This window comes from Coffea arabica, chromosome 1c (genome assembly GCF_036785885.1).
Source record: "Coffea arabica cultivar ET-39 chromosome 1c, Coffea Arabica ET-39 HiFi, whole genome shotgun sequence".
Taxonomy (NCBI): domain Eukaryota; kingdom Viridiplantae; phylum Streptophyta; class Magnoliopsida; order Gentianales; family Rubiaceae; genus Coffea; species Coffea arabica.
In genome coordinates, this window is record NC_092310.1 from 45,175,154 (window position 1) to 45,199,153 (window position 24,000).

At 39.4% G+C, this 24,000-nt stretch overlaps 2 protein-coding genes and 1 non-coding gene across 3 annotated transcripts; 2 read left to right on the forward strand and 1 right to left on the reverse strand.

Moving 5' to 3' along the window:
* Positions 1-7,460: 7,460 nt before the first annotated feature.
* On the forward strand, positions 7,461-7,567 carry LOC113743907 (small nucleolar RNA R71). The gene has a single exon (XR_003461234.1). It is a non-coding gene; the product is annotated as a small nucleolar RNA R71 (small nucleolar RNA).
* Positions 7,568-20,424: 12,857 nt separating this feature from the next.
* Positions 20,425-21,164, forward strand: LOC140005528 (zinc finger BED domain-containing protein RICESLEEPER 2-like). The gene is made up of 2 exons (XM_072046537.1): positions 20,425-21,000; positions 21,123-21,164. The coding sequence occupies exons 1-2, from the start codon at positions 20,425-20,427 to the stop codon at positions 21,162-21,164; spliced, it is 618 nt and encodes a 205-aa protein (XP_071902638.1).
* Positions 21,165-22,936: 1,772 nt separating this feature from the next.
* LOC113722272 (pterocarpan synthase 1-like) lies at positions 22,937-23,545 on the reverse strand. Its single transcript, XM_027245678.2, has one exon. It carries the CDS (start codon positions 23,543-23,545, stop codon positions 22,937-22,939), a length of 609 nt encoding a protein of 202 aa, XP_027101479.2.
* Positions 23,546-24,000: the final 455 nt, after the last annotated feature.

Genomic DNA, 24,000 nt, shown 5'->3' on the forward strand with positions numbered 1-24,000 from the left:
GCTCATCAACACCCACTTGGAGGTCCGGGTAGCGGGGGTCCCCAGCAGGAGGAGGATAAGAGGAGGACGGGCCCGCCTGATCCGGATGGGGTGGCGAGTCAGTGGAGGGTGCAGTGGTGGGCACCCGAGGCCGTGGATCGTCATCACCAGGGGCCGTAAACTGATAGACATCGCCCACTTTGCAAATAACCCCTATTCGCTCCAAACTGCGCAAATCCAGTAGCTCAATCTCTCGAGTTAGGGCGAAATTGTACTCCTTGTCGAGATCTAGCAATCCCAATCGGATGGCCAAGTGGGTAATGAGCGAGCCTAGGATAATCGATTTATTGCGCTTATGAATGACTGACTCCATTTGAGTGGCTATCCAACACCCAAAATTAACCTTAACATTGTTGCACATGCACCAAAGGAAGTAGAATTCTGCTTTGGTAAGGGTGCCGGAGGAATCCTTCTGCCCCGAGAAATTGTGAGCCAGGAACCTGTGGACGACCTTTAAGACCGGATCCTTCAGTTGAGAGATCTTGGACTGACTCGGATTATAAACTTGCCGATCCGTGGACCACTCCCTCCAGATGTCAATGTATTCAGTTCTGAACGGTCTGGTGTAGTCACAAGCACTATTGATATACGCTCCGGATGCAATGGTATCCTCACTGACAAACCCCAAAGTCAGATTAAATTCATTGATGGAAAAACTATACTGTGTGCTTTTAATCTAAACTGAATAATCTCTGGCTCATCCAAAGTGATGTATTCATTCCTGATAAACTCGAAAGAGCAGTAGAATTCACAACAAAACTCCTCAAATGTGGGGTAGTTAATGGTGAGATACTTTTGCCAGCCGATTGCCGAGAACATCTGTTCAACCTCTCTTGCAGTTCGCAGATGGTCTAGGGTAGGGGCATGAAAGCACTTACAAGGGGCAAAAGGTCGATTCACCAAGGTGTTAAATCGGTCCTGTTGGACCTCTGTAAGATTAGTGATCGATTCCTCCCACTCCCCAGGGGACATGGTGCTCTTATTCAGGCCCAAACGGGACCGAATGGTGGGTTGAACCGGGGCTCGTCTCTTACGAGGCTGGGAGCCAGACGGCCAGCAGTGGTTGCCTTCTTAGGAGGCATTTAGGGACCACAGACAGAGTAAATTAGCTTAGATACAGCCAACCAACCACCAAGAAACAGATAGGGGACCACGGACAACCGAAATTACTAAGTATTCAGCAGCTCACAGCAAAGGGGGACAACATTACCCCATCAAATACCAACCAGACAACAAACACCAACCAATGCCCCACTGCCGTCAATTAGCCGACAACAATAAAGAAGACCAAACCAACTCCCCTCAAATCAAAATATCAGTCAACAATCAGCGAGCTACTGATCACGTGTAACAAATAATAAATTCACCAGAGCCCCCAGATGTCTCAAGTATATAATCAACCCCAGGCAGGTACGTGGACTCACACTTTCAGACAACAATGAAATGGTCCCCCAAAAACAAGCAGTTATTGTCTTGTTAACCCAGCAGGAAGCGTAAATTTATCACAAAAGAGGTACCAATTTCTGCTCTCAATAAAGGAGAGGGACATACGACGGGAGGGGTGGCTGGCCGCGCAGCAGGGGACTGGCCGGCAGGGCAGATCGCGTGTGCCGGGACGCGCTGCGGCTTCGTGCGCGATGGAGGTGCTGGCGCGCAGATGCACTGGTCGCGCGCTGTCCCGCGCCCGGGCGGCCGCAAGGTCGCGCGCCTGGCAGAGGTGGGTCGCGCGAGTTGGGGAGAAGCTGGCGAGTGCGGGGTCGCTGGGCTGTGTTTCGCAGCGCGCGTAAGAGGATCTGCTGCTGGGTACTGCGGCCGCACGCGGCTGGTGCTGAGGAACGCGCGTCTGCGAGGTGGGCTGCGCGCTGCAGGCGCGCGCCCGGATGCTGAACTGCGCAGGGGGAGGCGGCTGCTGCAGATCTGGTAGTCGCGCACGATGAGTGAGCTGGGGGCGCGAGGTCAAGCGGCGCGCGCGGCGTGCGGCTATGGCTCTGGTCTGCTGTTGGGTGAGAAGGGACACGCGAGGCAGCGCGCAGGCTGGGCCTTGGCGCGGCGCGACCTAGTGGAGCGGCGCCGGCGTGAGCAGGTGGCGGTGTACGGCGACGGACAGCTACGGCCGACGTGAAAGATGGAGCGGCAGCGGACGGCAGCGGCGGGCTTCACAAGCAAGAAAAGAGCAGAGAGAAAGTGAAATCAAGATTACAGAGAAATTGGAAGACTAATTGCTCAATTCACGGACAGTGACAAGACTAGAAAAAACAAAGACAAGAGAAAAGTGAAAAAGTAGGGTCTTGGTCAAAGCCTCTTTTTTTTTTTTTCGCTATCGGAGGGGTTGGAAGGCGTGGGCATGTCTTGGAGGGCATAGTCTTCTGACCACAACATCTAAATGATGTCCAAACGAATTTCCGTTCAGGCGTGGGCACGCCTTGGAACTGCTAGTCTCCAATTTGCTCAGGGCACCTGGCGCAACCTCTCCAAGGCGTGGGCACGCCTTGGAACCCCTATTCTTCTGTCCAACACCACAAAAACAGTCAAAACATTAAAATGAAACTGAAAAATTGCAGAGTAATGCAGAATGATCGCAACTAATATTGTAATCCTTGAGTTGCCTCACAAGCAGCGCCTTTCTTTAACGTCTTTGGCTAGACATGGCCTTCAACTGTTTAGACCTCACCACTTGGATTATCAAGGAATAGAACCTCCACTTGCTCACTATTAAACCCTTCATAATAAGGCTTTAGACGGTGACCATTGACTACGAACCTTTTCTCTGTCTTAAGACTTTCGATCTCCACTGCACCATAATGAGAAATATTAGTAACAACAAATGGACCAATCCAACGGGAACGCAACTTACCAGGAAAAAACTTAAGTCTCGAGTGATACAGTAGGACTTTTTGCCCTACGACAAATGACTTTCTCGAAACCTGTTGGTCATGAAAAATTTTACTCTTCTCCTTATATATTGCAGCGTTCTCATAGGTTTCATTCCTTAGCTCCTCCAACTCTTGTAATTGGAGCTTTCTATTTCTTCCGGCCTCCATAAGGTCCATATTACACCGCTTGAGCGCCCAGAATGCCTTATGTTCAAATTCTACTGGTAAGTGGCACGGCTTCCCAAAGACTAACCTGTAAGGGGACATTCCAATTGGCGTTTTATACGCGGTGCGATAAGCCCAGAGAGCATCCTCCAATTTCACACTCCAATCCTTTCTATCAGGCCTCACCATCTTTTCCAGGATCGACTTAACCTCTCTATTCGATACTTTGGCCTGACCATTCGTTTGGGGATGGTAGGGAGTGGACACTCTGTGGAGCACACCATACTTACGAAACAAAGTAGTGATCGTCTTATTACAGAAATGGGTGCCCCTGTCACTCACTATGGCTCTCGGCATTCCAAAACGGACGAAGATGTTAGATCTAATAAAATCTGCAACCACTCGAGAATCATTAGTCCGGGTGGCTTTTACCTCCACCCATTTGGAAACATAGTCAACAGCAAGTATAATGTACAGGAACCCGAAAGACGAGGGGAAGGGACCCATGAAATCTATATCCCAGACATCAAAAATCTCAACAAATAATATGGGGGTTTGACTCATTTGATCTCTTCGAGAGATATTCCCCACCCTTTGACACTTATCACAAGATTTGCAAAACAAATATGCATCTCTAAACAGAGTAGGCCTATAAAAACCACTTTCTAGCACTTTACGAGCTGTCCGCTTTGGACCAAAATGCCTCCACATGCAAATGAATGACAGAAAGTCAAAATAGAGTGAAACTCACCTGCACTTACACACCTTCTTATCACTTGGTCTGAACATTGCCTCCACAGGTAGGGGTCATCCCAAAGATAATGTTTGGCATCACTCTTTAGCTTATCTCTTTTAGCTTTTGACCACCCTGCAGGTAATTGATTTGTTACCAAGAAATTGACAATGTCAGCGTACCAAGGTATTGACGAATCAATGGCTAATAATTGTTCCTCAGGAAATGATTCTCTTAATGGTAGATCCTCTTGATTTGTGAGCAACCGGCTCAAATGATCAGCCACCAAATTCTCAGCTCCGCTCTTATCCCTGATTTCTAGGTCGAACTCCCGCAGGAGCAAAATCCACCTGATCAGCCTTGGTTTAACATCCTTCTTCGCCAGCAAGTACCTCAAGGCTGCATGATCAGAGAAAACTATTACTTTTGCACCCAATAAATATGACCTAAATTTTTCTAGTGCAAAAACAACAGCTAGTAATTCTTTCTCCGTCGTGGAGTAATTAAGTTGGGCTCCATTTAAGGCTCTCGACGCGTAATAGATCGCGTGTGGCATTCTTCCAATTCTTTGTCCCAACACGGCCCCCACGGCATAGTCACTCGCGTCACACATGATTTCAAACGGAAGGCTCCAGTCTGGGGGTTGAATGACAGGTGGCGATGTCAATGATTCCTTCAGTTTATCAAAAGCCACCTTGCATTCATTTGTGAAATCAAATGGCACGTCCTTCTGCAGTAACTTGAACAGGGGTGCTCCTATCTTTGAAAAGTCTTTGATAAATCTCCTGTAAAAGCCTGCATGGCCAAAAAACGAACGCACTTCCCGTACACATACGAGATAAGGTAGAACAGAAATAAGGTCTATTTTAACTTTATCTACCTCTATTCCCTTAGCCGACACGACGTGCCCTAAGACAATGCCATGATCTACCATAAAGTGACACTTTTCCCAATTAAGCACCAAATTCGTCTCTATACATCTTTTCAGAATTAAGGTCAAATTCTCAAGGTATTCATCAAAATTGTCCCCGTACACACTAAAATCATCCATGAATATCTCAATTATTTTTTCCACATACTCAGAGAAAATACTTACCATACACCGTTGAAAGGTTGCTGGAGCATTGCAAAGGCCGAAAGGCATCCGGCGGTAGGCAAACGTGCCAAATGGGCATGTGAAAGTAGTCTTTTCCTGGTCTTCTGGTGCGATCGCGATCTGAAAGTAACCTGAAAAGCCATCCAAGAAACAATAGTAAACACGACTTGCCAATCGTTCTACCATCTGATCAATAAAAGAGAGGGGGAAGTGGTCCTTTTTAGTCACGGAGTTTAGCCTCCGGTACTCGATGCACTGACGCCAGCCTGTAGCTTTCCTGACCGGGACCATATCACCCTCCTGGTTCTCCTCCATGGTCACTCCCGCCTTCTTCGGGACCACTTGAACAGGACTCACCCACGGACTATCCGAAATAGCGAAAATGATCCCTACCTCCAAAAGCTTGAGTATCTCCTTTTTCACAACTTCCATTATCAGAGGGTTCAATCTTCGCTGTGCTTGCCTCACCGGCTTTGCATCATCCTCGAGTCTTATCCGGTGCATGCACAAGGACGGGCTAATCCCTTTAATATTGACTATGCTCCACCCAATTGCCTCCTTATGCTCCCTAAGGATTCGCACCAGTCTGTCATCTTGACTTGGAGATAGGTGTGCAGAGATGATCACTGGAAGTGTCTCCCGATCTCCTAGGAATGCGTACTTTAGATGCTTCGGGAGGGGCTTTAGTTCTAACTCCGGTGCCTGCACAACTGAAGGGAGCAACTTTGTCTGAGCCTCTGGCACAAAAAGAGAAGTAATCTCATACCTTGGGGATACGGGTGGAAGTGAGTGTAAGGCTTCAACAGCATGGAGCAACTCTTCCCTTAAGTCCACATCAAGAGTTACACCCAACTCCAGATGCTTGATTAGAGCCAATTCCAATGCGTCTTTGCTATCTAATTCGAAAGTTTCCTGCACAAAAGGCTCAATAACGCTCAAAGCAAAGACCGAGTTAGATTCTTCTGGATACTTCATCGCCTTAAAAATATTGAAATTCACAGTTTCACCATCAAATTCCATTGACAGAGTACCCTCATTCACATCTATCTTAGTTCTGGCAGTGCTAAGAAATGGTCTACCTAACAAGATAGGTGACGGGTTTAATGATTTTTCATCTCCCATGTCCAAGATATAAAAATCTGCAAGAAAAACTAATTCATTTACCTGAACCAATACATCCTCAACTAGCCCCTCTGGATATGCATTTGTGCGATCAGCTAGTTGGATTATGATGGCTGTTTCTTTAAGTGGCCCAAGATTTAGAGAAGCAAAAATGGTCTTTGGCATCACATTGATTGACGCCCCTAAATCTAACATTGCTTTCCTGATCGGTGTATTCCCTATCTTACAGGGGATCGTGAACATACCTGGATCTCCACACTTGGGTGGAAGCTTTCTTTGGAGCATTGCTGACACATTCTCTCCCACCGCTACTCTTTCGTCCCCTCTCAGTTTCCTCTTATGGGTGCATAGATCCTTGAGAAATTTAGCATATTTCGGTATCTGCTTGATTGCATCCAGTAAAGGGATGTTAATCTCCACTTTTCGGAACACATCTAAAAGCTCTTTTTCCTTCTCTACCTTTTTTGTCTTCTCCAGCCTGCAAGGAAAAGGAGGTAAGTTAGATTTAATAGTGGGCGGAGAAGTGAAGGTTACCTTAGGATCCTTGCGAATACGCCCTTCATCTTCAATTTCCTTCTCTATCTCCTCTTCACTTTTGCTTTTTGAACTTTCCACTTTTGGCCCTTCCAGTTCCTTGCCACTCCTCAGCGTCATGGCACTTACATTTTTGGGATTTACCTCGGGTTGCGATGACAGTTTCCCATAAACGTGGGACTCCAAGCGATTGATGGCAGTTGCCAGTTGACTTATTCGAACCTCTTGGTCCTTCTTGTCAGCTTTGGTGTCCTGCTGGAGCTGCGCGGTATTCGCGGCCAAGGATCTGATCTCCTGTTGAAACTGGGTATTAGTCGTGGCCAAGATTTTGACTAGGTCCTCCAGGGAGCTTCCTGAATTGGAGGACGAGGGTTGAGATTTTGATTGCCATGGCTGGTGGAATCCTGGTGGACGATTCGGAAATGAATTTTGTTGCTTGTTCCCATAACTGAGATTGGGATGGTCCCTCCAGCCCGGATTGTACGTATTGGAGTACGGGTCGTACTGCCTGTGGGGCGCGGGCACGCCTTCGGCCATGTTTACCTGTTCCGCCCCGTCCTCTTGCAAAATGGGGCACGTGTCCGTGCAATGGTCCATGGTAGTACAAATTTCACACACCTTTGCTCGCGGCGTGTCTCTCATGGCTAATTGCCTAACAACAGACGTCAATTCTGACAGTTGCTGCTGTATGGATGAAGTCTCTACCTCGTTGATTCTACGGGGAGGCTTGCTCTCACGTAAACCAAATTGCTGGGAGTTCTCTGCCATGGCTTCGATGAGCTCCCACGCTTCTCTCGGTGTCTTGTTTGCAAGTGCTCCCCCATTCGCAGTATCAATGATACTCCTATCGGTTGATTGGAGCCCTTCATAGAAGTATTGGATTAACAGTTGTTCACTAATTTGATGCTGCGGGCATCTAGTGCACAACTTGTTAAACCTTTCCCAGTATTCATACAAGGACTCACTGGGATGTTGTTTAATGCCGCAGATCTCCTTCCTCAAACTCGCAGCCCGGGATGCAGGGAAGAATTTTTTCAAAAACTTCTTTTTTAACTGTGCCCATGTGGTAATACTACCCGTTGGTAGGTAGTATAGCCAATCTTTTGCTGCATCCTTGAGAGAGAAGGGGAAAGCTCTAAGTCTTATCTGCTCCTCAGTCACCCCAAGAGGTTTCATGTTAGAGCAAACTACCTCGAACTCCTTGACGTGTTTGTGGGGTTCTTCGCCAGAGAGGCCATGGAAAGAAGGTAGGAGGTGAATCAACCCCGACTTTAGTTCGAAAGCAGTATTCTCAGCCAAAGTGGGGAATGTGATGCATAAGGGCTGGTGAGTCAGCTCCGGGGCAGCCAGGTCCCTCAATGTTTGGGTGTTGGTCATGCTTACTTCGTCTTCCGCTGACTCGTTTGCAGTGAATAAGTGCCCTTCTTTTTGCCTCTTGGTCTCTTGCCTCCGCCTACGCGCTGCCTTCTCAACCTCAGGATCGTATACCAATTCACCTGTGCGAGAAGAACGGGACATAAACTAGCAAAAATACCAAGAAGAATAGAATAAAATAAAAATAAAATAAGAACTGAATTTAAAAAGAAATAAATAATCCAAATGTCAGCTCCCCGGCAACGGCGCCAAAAATTGACAGGTGCCGAACCTGTGCAATAATAATTACTAAAAAGTCCTAATTACCACCTCAATTAAATAATTATAGAACAAATCCAAGTACTGGAGCAGGGACCCTAGGTGTGCAATGGGTTACTTGATTCACCCTGTTCCCGAAGAGTTTGCTTGATCCGATATACCGGATTTGTCTATAAAAATACTAATTTTGCGTACAATGGCAAGTAGAGTCGATTCCACAGGGAGCAGGTAGGAAATTATTTCTTTCCAAATTAGTAGAACGAAATTGGGGGATTTTCAATGGGAGGCAAATAAAAATAAAATAAAATAAAACAAACAAAATTCAAAAAACTCACAAAGCACAATTCACCAAAAACAGCAATTAATAAAAGTTCTACCCAAAGGATCAACTGCTCAGGCACGGTCCAATTAAATGATCATAGATGCAAAGATATTTCATCCATTTATCACTAGGTTGGTTATAGCCATCAATAAGCTCTGACAACCAGCTCTTCCTTACTTTTTCGACAGTCAAGGTACGACCATTGACTGCTTCTCTAACCAGATAACAACCCTAGGTACGACCGTAGGAATTTAATTACCCAATTGCATTAAAGCTAGAAGAACCCAACCCTAACCAATAAACACGCTAAGAGGGTTTATTTAAATTAGATCTTGCGTTTTCCCATCATAAAACCAATTATGGTGGTTGCCACAAGGTGTTAACTAAATGAACAATTACGGATTCTATTTAATTAACGTGGCAGTAGGCTATTAAATTAAATCAAATACCCGGCCGTTGATATTCAATTAATAAAATACCCATGAACAATTAATTCAGGAAACGCACGAATAGCAATAAATTGGGAGAAATAATGAAGATTCGGTTAGATCTCACAGATGTGATGGACCGCGCCCTCGCGCCAACCTTTGGGTAGAGGGGGGGATTAGCCGCTCCTCATCATGTCAAGCTCACGCAATTTAATTGATTTCATCCCCGCAAACATCAAAGAATCTGGATTGGTGAAGTAGTGCAGATAGAAAAAAAAGTGAAAAGTCTCGCTTGACTCTGCGTGGGAGTCCGTACTGGATTCCCCAAGTTCAATGCCAAAACCAACGGAAGTTGAATAAATTCGAAAGCGAAAAGCAAAGGAGTCAGACGCAGATGCCAAAAACAAGGGAAAGAAAAGTCTTCTGTGTCTGACCCTATTCGGCCGCAGAAGAAACAAAAGAAAAATAAAAGCGTCTGACAAATCTTCCCCTAAGAAAAGTAGAAAAAGAGAAACTAAGGCTAAGAGTAGTGATCCTTTGAATCTTGCTTTTTCCCTTCTTTATAGCCGCCGCAGGAACTCTCAGACGTCTGGCCCAATTCAAAAGCTAGCCTTTTGGAGTTTTTATCCCATGCTTCTCGCGGTTCACATGGACCGCAGTCCGGCTTTCGGTTTCGTCCACCTTCTAAGGCGTGGCCACTCCCTGAGACGAAAAGTCTTCTGGAAATTTACCCCGCGAGATCATTTTTCATGCCTACCACCTACAATTCACACAAATATCGAATATGAGTGAAATTCCAATTCTTAGCACCGTGAATAGCCAAAATTAGGATAAAATAACAGTGCAAAATAAGCCAAATAACCGTTCTATCATTTTACATATAATATTTTCATTTTTAAATAATTTTTATTTATGACGTCATCCGATTCAACCCCTATTGAATCCGGTTGAACCCATTGACCCTTGACCCCTGAGCTTGACTGAGTCGATACCCGGTCCGATTCTAAAAACATAGGATCTACCTTTTATATTTGTTCATGATCCACTTTATCACCAAATCAAAAAGTCAACCATTTTTATTTATGAATGCCGCTCGTAATAAGTTACAAGATTAATGATAGTTGTGCTTAACATTGTTAAATTCATGTACAGGTAAAGCATAGTTGTACAAATTATTAAACTCTTCCTTATAAAATGGAAGCTTTCAAATATAACTTTTAAATATCAGAATCATAAAAGTTTTAAATAAGCTTTTAAATATAACTTTTAAATAAGCTTTCAAATATAACTCATCCATCATAAAAGTTTGAAAAAGTAAGTCTCACCTTAAATTTGGTTTCTCAGAATCATATCATTATCAAATCCTAGTCCGCTACTTCATATGGTATTTGTATACAACGTTTTTGTACATTTAAAAAAAAAAAAAAAATTTCTGTACACACAAAAAAAAAAATTTCCCTTCTCACTCCTTCCTCTCCACACCTCAATCTACCACCACCTTCACCATTGGCTGCCACTGATAGCCACCTCTACCAGCACTGGCACCAGCATCGACACCAACGGTATTGATTTGACAATTTTAACATGTTAAAATTTGACAAAATTGATAGTATTGATTTGACTTAGTCATGCATTATTGCATTTATTATTAAATGGTAATGACCTTTAAAAGCGACAAGTGCAGTAACACCAAAAATTCATTGAAGGATGAAACGTCTAAAATCATTTCCAGAAAGATCAAAAATTGGTGTTAACGAATGGAGGAACTTGAAGAAGATAACAAGAACACAAGTATAATTCTATCAAAGGAGGGATCATATTAATCACATGTCGCCAATAAGATGCTGCACTGGTGGTCACATGGCCACTTTTATAGCTACAAACAATTCCTTCCCAGTGGCAACAATCAACATCGTCAATATTTCAAGACATGAGTCGACTCGAGAGACATTTTACATCTTTTTTAAAGTCTATAAGAGCTTATTTTTTCACTTGCAAGGCAAGTTGCATCAATATATTTGCTTGACATGCGATGAGTAAGAACTCAGAGAAAGAGCTTGATCGACTCATGATCATGTGGGTGTTTAATGACATACTACACTAACACTGTCTATTGCTCGATAGAGGCAGTAATACTCCTTCAAAGATTGAAGATATCGAAGTCAATATCTAAAGCACTACGCAGTTGTGCTTTATTACATTAACAACCACGGACGGGGCCGCCCCACTAAGTTTCAGCATTTGCATTTTTGGGCTTCAAAAATTTGCGAAATTTTTGTAAGAAATCCCGATTGCCCCATTGCCTTGCCTTTAAGCTCTGCTCCTCTTCAAACATTTTTCGACATTGCATGTGGTAAATGGTTTACTGTTCATAACTTTGATTTATGCTGTCAAATGGAATTCTCTAAATAATTGAATTTTGCATCATTTTAGATTAATGACTGAATTTTATTTGTAAATGGCGTAGCAAGACTTGGGTTCTAGCTTTCATTTGTTAAACTATCTTAATAATACTCGATTGCAAAGTTTTACAGTTTCATTTTCCAAAAACATGAAACATTTTTAGGAAAACTATTTAACTTTACTTCCAAATTAAACTCTGAAATGTAGTTAGTGTCAAAGTTTGACATATCGGTCGATATGACAAAAAAAATAGAAAACATAAGGATATACATATTTTGATCAATACCAAAACTTTCATTGGGCTGGATTCCTTGTGTGACAGAAAGAAAGGAAAAAAGGTAAGAAGGTAGAGGAATATTTTTGTAGCACTTCCTTTTGCACATCTAAGAGAAAAAGCTCATCTCACTAGTGAGATGTTTTTGTCCCCTGAATTAGGGCTGTAAATAAATCGAGCTGCTCACGAGTAACTCAAGTTAAATTTAACTCGAATTTGATCAATATCAAACTCGTGTTGATCAAGTCGAACTCGAGTTGATGAAGTCGAATTCGAACTCATATATAGACCGTAACCCAATCTTATTTTTCTGCTAACTACAATACCTCTCAAGTTTTTGGCTAAGAAATTATTTTTAACTGTAAACAACATGTTTAATATATGCTAAATCCAAGCTATTACAAACAAATCAATAGTTGCAAGCGAAAGAAGACTTGACAAACTAATCTGTATCTCCTTATCAAACAGTAAAAATGTTCCCTTTGGAATTTATTTGGATGGCCTTCTGCTTCAAATGAGAGCAGTGGTATGGGATTTGCATCATGATCGAGCAGCACAAGCCATCAAGGTAGGAATGCATATTCAATCAGGCTATTTAGAAGAATAGTGCCATATTGAGTTATTGTTGGTTCAACGGGAATGAGAATCCAGGGAAACAATCTAGATCAAGTGGACTCCTATCTTGCAGGGGGATTTGCTTATTTGTTTTGATATCTGACAAGTTGTCGAAGCCTGTGCAATAATAAAAATAAACCTAGTTGCCAATCGGAGTAATCAAAACTCAATTCCAAGTACTGGAGCAGGGACTCTAGGTGTGCAATGGGTTACTTGATTCATCCTATTCCCGAAGAGTTTGCTTGATTCGATATACCAGAATGTGATTGCTTATTCACAAATAACTATTGCTTTGTAAACAGGGTAAGTAAGGTCGTATTCTCAAGGACTGGGAGAAAATTCGTTTCTTTTCAAGTTCGGGACACGGGGTATTTTTATCGGAATAAAAATAAGAACAATTAAGCAATACAACCAAAACAAACAATTAACAAGTACGAATGTAGACAGAAATTAAATCAATAATAGACAAACTCTAGCCAAGGATATAACTATTTAGACGCAGTCCATTCATCCGATCATCAATGCAAGGAAGGTTCACTTAATTTATTAATAGGTTAGTTATAGTTACCGACGAGCTCTGACGACCAGCTTTTCCTTAGTTTATTGATAACCAAGGTACGACCATTAATTACCCCTAACCAGGAAACACTCCTAGGTACGACCGTAGGAGTTAATTCTCTAACCGCATTAAGAACTAGAAAAACCTAACCCCGATCAACACGCTACCAGGGTTATTTAAATTAGATTGCACGTTTCCCTATCGTGTATAAACGCTAGTTGCCACAAATATTAATCAACTAAACAATTACGAATTTAATTGATTAATTTGGTAGGAGATTAATAAGTCACATTGAATATCGGGTCCTTGACATCCAATTAACAAAATAATCCCATGGAAATTCAAATAGAAAACGTGCAAATATTAACAAATTAAGGAACACGTGAAAACTAATTCGATCTCACAGATATTCGGGACTGCGCTGTCGCGTTGATCCTTGACTAGATGAAAAGCTTAGCCACGCCTCATAAGAAAATGTCCACGCAATTTAATTGATTTCGAAGGCATCATCTTTTCTCTAATAATCAATAATAATGACAAAGCTGTGTTCCAGTCGTGAATAATGGAAAACGAAAAGAAAAATGAAGCCAGAGCCAGAACGGAGCTATTCCTAATCTAAACAAAAATATGATTCTCCTCGGTTCCTATCCAATAAGGAAAAGAAAACAAAAGGTAAGGCCCTCCTGAATGTTCCCCCTTTTTCGTTTCCTAATCCTAGTCAAAAACTCCAATACTAAAAAACTCCTAATACTAGCAAACTGCTAGTCAGTAAAAGGAAGGAAAAGGGCCCGCTTGTAGAATTGAGCCAAATTTGTGGATCATTTGGAAGCTTCCCATGTGTGGAGCAATTTTCTCAAGAAGATCTCCTTTTTAAGTATTCTTCAACTCCACTTTCTGAAATTAGGTCCAAATACCAAATATAAGTATATATTAACAATTAAAACAATATTTGACAAGGACAAAAGGAAAATTAACGGTAAAACTACTAATAATTAACACCCTATCAATATCTTGTAAAACATAATGGAGAAACAAGCTACTTTAAAAGCTACTTAGAGGTCTCCATCTTATGCAAAAGTTCTTGGATATAGTTAAATTAAAAAATTAAAGGTACTATATTTATAAGCTCAATCTGCCATACAGACTATTCTTTTCTTTCTTTCTTCCATATACCCTCTAAACTGTTTACCGACTACCCAAAAACATATTTTTGCCTCTTCTGGTGTCTCTTTGAAAGCATATTGCATCACCTTGCCCTTTAATGTCCGAAAAATATTTGCATACCTAGCAATGTAAATTACCTTCCTGAATACGTGTTGTGGTTACATATGTGACTTTCGATTTCGATTAAAATCAACATTAAGCATGTTCTTGCTGAATTCTTAAAACTTTGATGTATTAGTGATCGAAGGTATTATTACCTCTCATGGGAATGGTGGTTTGCGTAGGCAAAGATGCTTTATTCGGTTTTTAATATTTGAATTTTCATGATAAAGTTATTGATTGTGAAATTCTTTGGCTCCGATTAGAACTAGATCTGAATTGTGTGATTTAGGCATACAAGTTTCGTAATTTTTGATGGACCACAAAACAATGATGCTTGAAACAACAAATTATGAGGCATTAATTAATTATAAGCATGTAACATAATCATTATCTCACTATCTTAACTTTTTAAGTGGATAATTATCGATCATTTTACTATGTTTATAATTTTGGGCATGCCTCGCACTTTTGTGCAAGCCGTACAACTAGTTATAATTCTAATACATAACTTTATTCGAACTATATTAGCATAAATTATTGCAATACTTCTAAACATATGTTTCAAATGGTTTTAGTTAAAAAATTATGATTAAAATATCTAGTGAAGTATGAATATGACATGCCTTTATGAATTTTGAAAAGAATTGGATGGGGTTAAATCCATACCTCCACAATCTAAATCCACACCCTTATAACCAAATTGACCAAAAACCCATAGCATTTATGAGGCTTTGTAGAAACTTTTTCAACAAAAAATTAGCCTTTTTTTCTTTTTATGAAAATAGATGGTGCTAGATTGGATTTAAAATTTACATCATTATGAATGGTCTTAAAATTTCTGACATTTTTTAATTCACTTTGATGGCATTCTTTTCCCTCTTATTTGGTGGAGAGGATGTTTTTAGTTTTTCTTGTGCCTTCCCTTCATTTTAGAACCTACTTTCCAATGGTAAGTGATTAATTATTATAATGTTCATGTACATGAATAATTTTTTCACACAATCTAAATAATTCTTTTAATATATATATTTTTAGTGTAAACGGGAAGACTCGAATTTGAGACCTCTCACTTACACTCCCTCCTCCCGTACCACCTAACCTATCCCTCGCCCCTATATAATAAATAATTCATTTCAAGCTCAATTGATAATATATTGAGATACAAAAAGAAAAAAAGAAATAAAATATATGCTAGATTATCATTCTTATTTACATATAGTATATTTTGCTCAAAATTTAAAGAGATATTTAATTGAGTGTTTAATAATTAAGATAAGTGAAAGAAAGGGGAAAAGTAGTCTTGATCTATTAATTATTCAAAGTACAAAGTGATAAACACATGTAGTATCCCCATTTCGAGACCAACTATCAATTCAAGAGAGAAGAAAGACATGAGAAATTAGCCTTTTTTCTTTTTATGAAAATAGATGGTGCTAGATTGGATTTAAAATTTACATCATTATGAATGGTCTTAAAATTTCTGACATTTTTTAATTCACTTTGATGGCATTCTTTTCCCTCTTATTTGGTGGAGAGAATGTTTTTAGTTTTTCTTGTGTCTTCCCTTCATTTTAGAACCTAATTTCCAATGGTAAGTGATTAATTATTATAATGTTCATGTACATGAATAATTTTTTCACACAATCTAAATAATTATATATATATTTTTAGTGTAAGCAGGGGGATTTAAATATGAGACCTCTCACTTACACTCCCTCCTCCCGTACCACCTAACCCATCCCTCCCCCCTATATAATAAATAATTCATTTCAAGCTCAATTGATAATCTATTGAGATACAAAAAGAAATAAAATATATGCTAGATTATCAATCTAATTTACATATAGTATATTTTGCTCAAAATTTAAAGAGATATTTAATTGAGTGTTTAATAATTAAGATAAGTGAAAGAAAGGGGAAAAGTCTTGATCTATTAATTATTCAAAGTACAAAGTGATAAGCACATGTAGTATCCCCATTTCGAGACCAACTATCAATTCAAGAGAGAAGAAAGACATGAGAAATTAGCCTTTTTTTTTCTTTTTATGAAAATAGATGGTGCTAGATTGGATTTAAAATTTACATCATTATGAATGGTCTTTCATGAAAAGTAATTCCTCTAACACTAGTATTGTATGAATTTCCCTTCAATTTTGCTTTATCGCGCTCACGTTGAAAGTTTCTTTAAAGTCGTGCCGGAACGACTAATTGGAGATTCGAGAATTTAGTACTAGACTAGTAGTAAGTATAAATAATCACAATGTTAGAGGAATATTACCTTGGAGGATTAGTGCATAAGTGTAATAAACAAGAGAGGGAGTGGTAGTACACAACACTATTTCGCCACTATTAAGAGTTGACTTTGTTGCACAACTTAAAACTACTTTTCTTCAATCTTTCTATACAAGATTCACAACACCAAACCCTCCCTCACCATCTCTCTCTCTCGGCCGACCAAAAGAAATGAAAAGGGAAGAAAGAAACTTCATCTCCTAGCTTCAATTTGGCTTGCAAATCGACATCCAACCATCAACCCACTTGGAATTTCACTCTAGCTTGAGGAAAGGTGCACTCTTGTGGAGTTCTTGGTGATATCTTGGAGGAAACTCTTACTTACATCTAGGGTTTAGTTGCTTGGAAGGTAACCCTTCATACCTCCTTTAATCTTTCGATTTACACAAAAATTGATGGTTAGTTTTCATGGGTTTCAAACCATAATCAAGATAGTAGGCTAGAGGACTTGAGGAAGCTTTTATCTTGTTTTAAATTCTAGGCTAGCTGTCTTGAGGTGGCCTATGAGGTAGCTGACTTGAGGATATTGCTTGATTGTTGATGTTTATGTGAATTATAGCTTGATTATGGTTTGATAGTGGAGAGAAAATTGAAGGAAGCCGTGAGAAGGAGCTGGCCGAAATTTCTGTTTTGTTATCCTGCTTTTAACTCAAATTTTTGTTGATTATATGGATCCTAAACTGATTGATATATGTTGTATTATGTGTGTAGAGAATGGTTACATAAAACTTGAGTTTTGGAGGAAGTTCGAAATCTGGAAACTAGTTACCAGGGTAGCCGGACAGGGGTAATTTGTCTGAACATAACTCTTTGTATAAAAGTCAAAATTGAGTGCCGTTTGTGGCATTTAAAACTAGAGCTTTCAAACGGTATAAAATTCCCTTGCTAGTTCTTTTTGAGTAAACCGTAGCGAATCGGCAAAGTAGAATATCCTGTTATGCTTGTCTGTCCGAGAGAAACTAGGAAGTTGCATCTTGTGGCTCGCTTTTGTCCCACTTGTGAAAAGATTTTGAAAACAATGTCTTCTAATGAAATGTACCACTTTAAACCTAGTTTCTAACGTCATAAACCATTCTCAATTTGGACTTGCGTAGAGTTAGATATGGTTTGATTCCAAAACTATGTTTAAGCTGGAAACTGGAAAATCTTATGAACAGGTGAGGAGATAGATTCTTTACTTTTATTTTGGCTGAAACTCTCTTTTTGACTGATTTTTTGACTTATTAAGTTCACAATAGTTGGATATGCTGAAACTCTAAAGAAAAGTTTTTTTTTTTCAATGCAATCTAGCTTCATATTTTGATCGTGAAAAGACTGATGCATATGCTGCTAGAGATGATTGAAATCTGACCTGGTTCTATAGTCTATGCTTTAGTTTAGAAATCTAGTACTCTATCTTTTGGGAAGGATATGTATTGGCCATTACTACTTATGCTGATTATGTGGGATTACTATATTCCCAGCATTTGCGATTCACTTTTGTTTTGATTAATTTATAGATGTGTTATGGCAAAATATATGACTTTGCGGCATATATTCTATGTTGATTTTGCCTTTTGTCAAATCGAATGTTCTGTTATATTTGTTGAAAATGCCAGCTTCAGTTCCTATATTTGTATTGGTCAATTTCAACTCCTTAAGACAAAACTCAGTGACAACCTTTCCAAAAGATGTCACTCTTAGCCAAATTTAATTTGTTTTGCTATAATTGTCAGAACGAGAGCCGTGACAATGTTATACTTGTAATGAACAATTGCGACTCTTCTAGGCAAAGTTGTAAGTTCACTAAGTGATGACTATTCTTGTCACTGAATACTAAGAATGAGAGTGACAAGTTCAAGTCGTCACCGTGCTCGTTCAAATTTGTGACGACTTTTGCTACCTTTTATGACAAAAAAATTTGTGAAACAGTGAGAAGAAAATTCGTTACAGAATACTAACCGTTAGTGACGACTTAGTCTTCGTCATTAAATAACAATATTTAGTGACGACTTTGAAGAGGTTGTCACACGTACCCATTTGAGACATAGAATTAATGACAACCATGTGACAATGGAAAAAGTCGTCACTATACGCATATAATTACGACTTTTTTATTTTTAGTGATGACTTTTTATTGGCACAAAAGGCCAAATTTCTTGTAGTGGCTGATTCTATGTTGGTGTTTTTTGGAAGGACCCTGCGAGCCTGCATATTTTCAATTTCTAGAATGTTTCTACTTGCTATATCCCATATGAATTCCTGAAAGCATTTTGCTATCCTTGGCGTTGAATTAGTGGCCCCCAACAAAAGATTTGTGCAAAAGACTAAGTTGACTGCTTAGATTTTGGCTCATTGTTTGGTTTTAAATGGACCTTGCCCCCATGCAATTGGTTAAACTGACATGTAATGTAAATTGGCATGTTCTAGGGGGAAAATAACCAACATGTAATCCTTGTAGTTTAAGACTTAATGATCCATGTGAGATTAATGTACTAATAGTTTAAGACTTAATCTTAGCTAATGGTTTTTTTTTGGCAAATTAAAGGTGGATGTAGTCCACCTGAGGTTTCTTCTATCCCTCAGCTATCAAATGTAGGTTCATCCTCTCCAATATTGCTCGACAGTCCTATTTTTATTAGCAACAACACATCTCCAAATCCAGAAATACATGTGGCTGATCAAGGAACTGAAAAAACTCCAGTTGAGAATGAAGGAACACAAGTGAATGCTATGGAGAAAAATATAAAAGAAGGAGAGAAAAATAAAGGTGATGATGAGTTCCACATTCCAAAAAGAAGTAAAACAGCACAAGTTTGGGATGACTTTGAAGAAATTGAAGAAAATGGCACATTCTATGCCATATGCTTCCATTATAGGGAAAAACTTTCAAGGGGTAAATCTAAGCAAACTTCAAGCATGTTAAGGCACCAGATTTTGTGTCCAGCTAGAAAAGTGCATCTCAGAATGGTAGCACAGTAGACAAAACTAAATTTTCAGCCAGCTGATGAGATATTTTCGACTTTTCCGGCATTACATACTGGCAAGTTTGATATGGAGGCAATTAGGGAGGCTGCTGCACATTGGGTGTTAATGCATGAGTATCCATTCACTATCTTGAAGGAAGAAGGTTTTAACATCATGATGAGACGGGGAATGCTAGAGTGGCAAAAAATTTCTCGAAAAACAATAAAAAATGATTGCGTCTATGAAGTTGAAAAGAAGAAGTTGAAGAACAAGTTGAAGCATGTGCAAAAAGTGAGCATCACAACTGACCTTTGGAAATCTAAAAATCAGAAAATAGAGTATATGGTCATCACCGGACATTGGATTGACTCAAATTGGAAGCTTCAGAAGAGAATTCTCAATTTTGTTCACATACCACCATCTCGACGTGGGGTAGAGATTTCTGCTACAATTTTTAAGTGTGTGAAGGAATGGGAAATTGATCACAAGATACATACTATATTAGTCGATAATGCCTCCAACAACGATGTTGCTATCCGACTTTTGAAGGATGACTTCTCTAGATCAAAAAAGCTACTATGTGAAGGCAAACATTTTCATGTTCGATGTTGTGCACACATCTTGAACCTTGTGGTTCAAGATGGGCTTTCCAAGATAGTGGACATCACCAACAATATTAGGAAAAGTGTGGAATTTGTCAATCGCTTCGAGGGAAGAGCTTTGCTGTTTGCTAAGATTGCCCAACAGCTCCGAATACCCGGGAAAAAATTGCTTTATGATTGTCGGACTAGATGGAATGCCACTTTCGAGATGCTGAATTGTGCCATCAAATTCAGAGATGTTTTTCCCCGCTTTCAAGATAGAGAGCCACTTTATGATTTTTGCCTATCTCCTGATGATTGGGATAAAGTAGAAAAGGTTTGCTCTATCTTGGAGAACTTTTGGACAGCCACACATATTATGTCTGGGACTGATTATCCTACAAGCAACTTGTTCCTTCAAGAGGTGGCAAAAATTTAAAAAGTTTTAGATGCTCAAGTCAATGATAAAGACGACTTCATCCGAGCCATGGTAAAAAAGATGAAATCCAAGTTTGATAAATATTAGGGCGACTGTAATTTGCTAATGGCAATTGCTGCCATTTTAGATCCGAGACAGAAAATGCGAGTTGTAGAGTTCGCAAACCCTCAAATGTATCCTCCTTACCAAGCTAAAGAGCATATTTCAAATGTTCGAAAAGTCCTATTTGATCTTTATGAGGAATATGTTGCTTTAATGGCAAGTATAGAAGGAAGAGCAATGGAAGATTGTTCTTTAGAAGGGCCGCAAAAAAATGCACCAGCTTCTTCTTCTTGGGATGATTTCGATATCTATTGTGATGAAGTTGAGACTAACGAACTCCTTAAGTCAGAATTGGTTGATTATTTAGATAAGCCTCACCAAAAGACTAGAGTAGACCTGAAAGCATTTGATTGCTTGGAATGGTGGAAAATAAATCGAATTTCCTATCCAATATTGTCTCAAATGGCTTGTGATATCTTGGCCATTCCAGTAAGTACAGTGGCATCTGAGGCCACGTTTAGTGTCGGGATTCGAGTAATAGACTCCTATCGAGCTTCACTTCACCTGGATACTGTTCAAGTGTTGCTGTGTGCCGGAGATTGGTGTACAAATCTCCATGGAGTCAAAAAGAAAATGAAGGTAATATTTAGTATTTTAGTATTTGAGACCACTATTTGTGCATAAGTTACTCAATTTATTATTTTCTAAATTATTTCTAACTTTTAATGTTTTGTTTTCTTTCCCTTTCTTCTAATATGCAGCAAGTTAAGATAATTAAAGAAGTTGAGTTGCTGAAAGTATGAAGATGTCTCTCAAACAGCCAGATTTAGTAGTATGGTCCTTATGGAATCTTGCAGTTCTTAATTGCTTTTTTCTTACTTTTGTCCATTAAATTGATACAACTGCATTCTTGATAGGACTGCAATTTTTGAATATCGGGTTGGCCTCTGATGCATACTGGGATGCCACACAGATTAGCACCTTTCTTTTGTTAAACAAGCTATGGTTGCACCTGTCCTTTTGAATCTTGATGCATACTGGAATCTTGTCTGCTTGCCTTGCGGTGGTTGTTCATTTTTTGATATCTTGATGGACTGATCAGTGATACTTCAAGCTGACTTGTTAGTTTTGTATTTTGTAATGCTCAAAACTTTTGACACTAATTTGGGATGTTAACTGATCAGTGGTGGTTCAAGTCTATTTCGATATCTCGTTAACTTTTATTTGCAAGGATGTTAACTGATATTATCTGTAATTTGGGATGAATTTGAAAAGGCAAACCTGTTTCACTATATACACTTGTTAGTCATGGTTTATATTAGAAGTCTGGAAATTAGGATATTGAATTTGGAAGTTTGGGTTTTGAGAAAATAGGAACTCGAGCTCGAGCTCGATCTCGAGTAACTTAGGCTTGATATTACTCGAACTCAAACGAGTCTAGCTCGAATTTAATTTTCATTTTGTCGAGTCAAGTTCGAGCTCAAATTTATATACTCGTTCAAGCTCGAGCTGGAGTAACACTGATTGAGATCGAGTTCAAGCTCGAGTATGGTGTTACTCGAGCTCGACTCGACTCGATAGTAGCCCTAGGTGTGAACGAGTTGAGAAATATGAAGGGATCATGTTAAAGATGGGATCATATTAAGTTTTGATACTTTGCCATCAAGTTGTGGATTCTACCTTTTGCAAGACTCTTTGCAGCACCAGATTTGCTTTTTTAATGAAAGGATTGGGATTGAAGTTTTTTACTCTTTTGGCCCTTTTCATCTGATGAAAGTAGAACTTGTAATCGAGAATAGGGACAAGCAAAAAGACTAATGAGAAATGAAAAGCCAAAGACTTAGATTCTGTTTGATAATCAAATTCAATACTTAAATTTAATGATTCAGATCTTAACATATTCAAGTTGTTTGATAACTAAAAATTGAACATTGGAATTAATTAAGTGGTACTGAATTTTCTAGACAAAACTTGCTCTCAAAATTAAGTGATAAACTATTCACTTATCACTGAATGTGATATGCACTCAAATGTATTAAATTTAATATTTAACAATTCCATAACTTAATAGATTCAGATTTCATATTTCAGATTTCGAACTTTAGTTTTATCATATGCACCCTTAGTATGAAATTAGACAGGAAATCTTGACGGAGAAATTAGATTTAAAAAAATCCCAATTAAGCGCCTTACTATCATTGCGTATAGGAAAGAAAAACGAATTAAGAAAATATTAAGGAAAATAAGCTTTTAGAAGCATGAAACAAGCAATGAAGGTAGAAAAGGGGAAAAAAAACCAATACTAGATTTTTTAAAGCAAAAGGAAAAAGTAGGAAGTCCCAAAAGGAAAATTTAATGGAGAAAGAGAAGGAAAAGCTTTCTTTGTTAGCTGAAAATCAACATTATCAACAAAGAGACTAAACAAGCAGAACTGTAGAAGTGAAAAAAAAAAAAAAAAAAAAACCTTCAATACTTCTTGTACCATCCAAGGATTATATCCTTAACATGTAATCTTTGTTATACGACAAAGAAACCCACAAGAAAAGTACGAGCAACAAATGGCATCAAATCAAGGTCAATAATGCAGAACGAAGACGTGGAAGTCGATAATTTCATTCTGGGTGGTATCATTGTAAGTATGGATCATTGCTGTAACTATTCCACGGGCCAATCGAAAAGCCCCAGAACCACCTACTATTGGCATCTCCTTGTATTTCTGGAAGAAGGGATAATCACCTAGAACGGTAAGGGAACTACCATTGAACTTGCCATCGTTGAATACCAAGTTCATGATGCCAATTTGTGAAGCATCTTCCTCTTTCGAAGCCGAACTGGTTATGCCGTGGGCGTGACCGATGATCTTGGAACTGGGCTCAGGTCCCAGTGTCATCGGGTCATCGAAGACGTAGGTTGCCCCGAACATCGTGGGTGATTTGCTAGTACTGTTGGCTTGAGCAACTAGTACAGATGTGGGGCTCTCTGCAGTTACCCTGTCATGAACATAGAAGTGAAGCTCTGTCAACTTCTCCTTTGCATGTCGAAGCTCTTTGAACCATTTTTTAACTGCTGCAGGACTTTGATCAATGCTGCCATGAGCCAATATTGGCAGGGCCATCATCGCCACGACCCACCATAGAATTGCAGTGAGTTGTGTTGTCTTCATCTTCATGCTTATCTTGTCCATAGTAGGGGAGAATAAGAGCAGTGCTTTGAAAGGCTAATAGTGCTGAACTTCGTCTATGTTGCACATAGATCAATAGAGCTGGCTCTGGTCCTCAAATTATTGAAGCCTCAGAGAGACTTTGACTTGACTATCAACATCTTTGGAAAGAGTAATTCACTTTTGCAGTTTTGCTGGGTTACATTGACAAGTCAACAATGGAAAACCATTGAAAACTCAAGTTTTATTTCTCATTTATGATTTTAGGCCATGATGTTATAGGTCTAGGCATTAATTTGAGTGGAATTTTGATTGGAATCTAATTAGGATAAGAATGTATTCATTTTTGGCTTGATTAGTGACAAATAAATTTAACTGGTTTCAGTCTGCTTTTAATATGTACATTTAATGTACAAGAGAAAGATCCACAAAGAACAGCATCGGACTGAAACTAATGTTTCATGGTTCGCACTTCAAAT

Coding starts and splice junctions, on each gene's coding strand:
- LOC140005528 (XM_072046537.1), top strand. CDS start 20,425: ATGGCAATTGCTGCCATTTTAGATCCGAGACAGAAAATGCGAGTTGTA. Junction 21,001..21,122: donor GAGTCAAAAAGAAAATGAAG/GTAATATTTAGT, acceptor TCTAATATGCAG/CAAGTTAAGATAATTAAAGA.
- LOC113722272 (XM_027245678.2), bottom strand. CDS start 23,545: ATGGACAAGATAAGCATGAAGATGAAGACAACACAACTCACTGCAATT.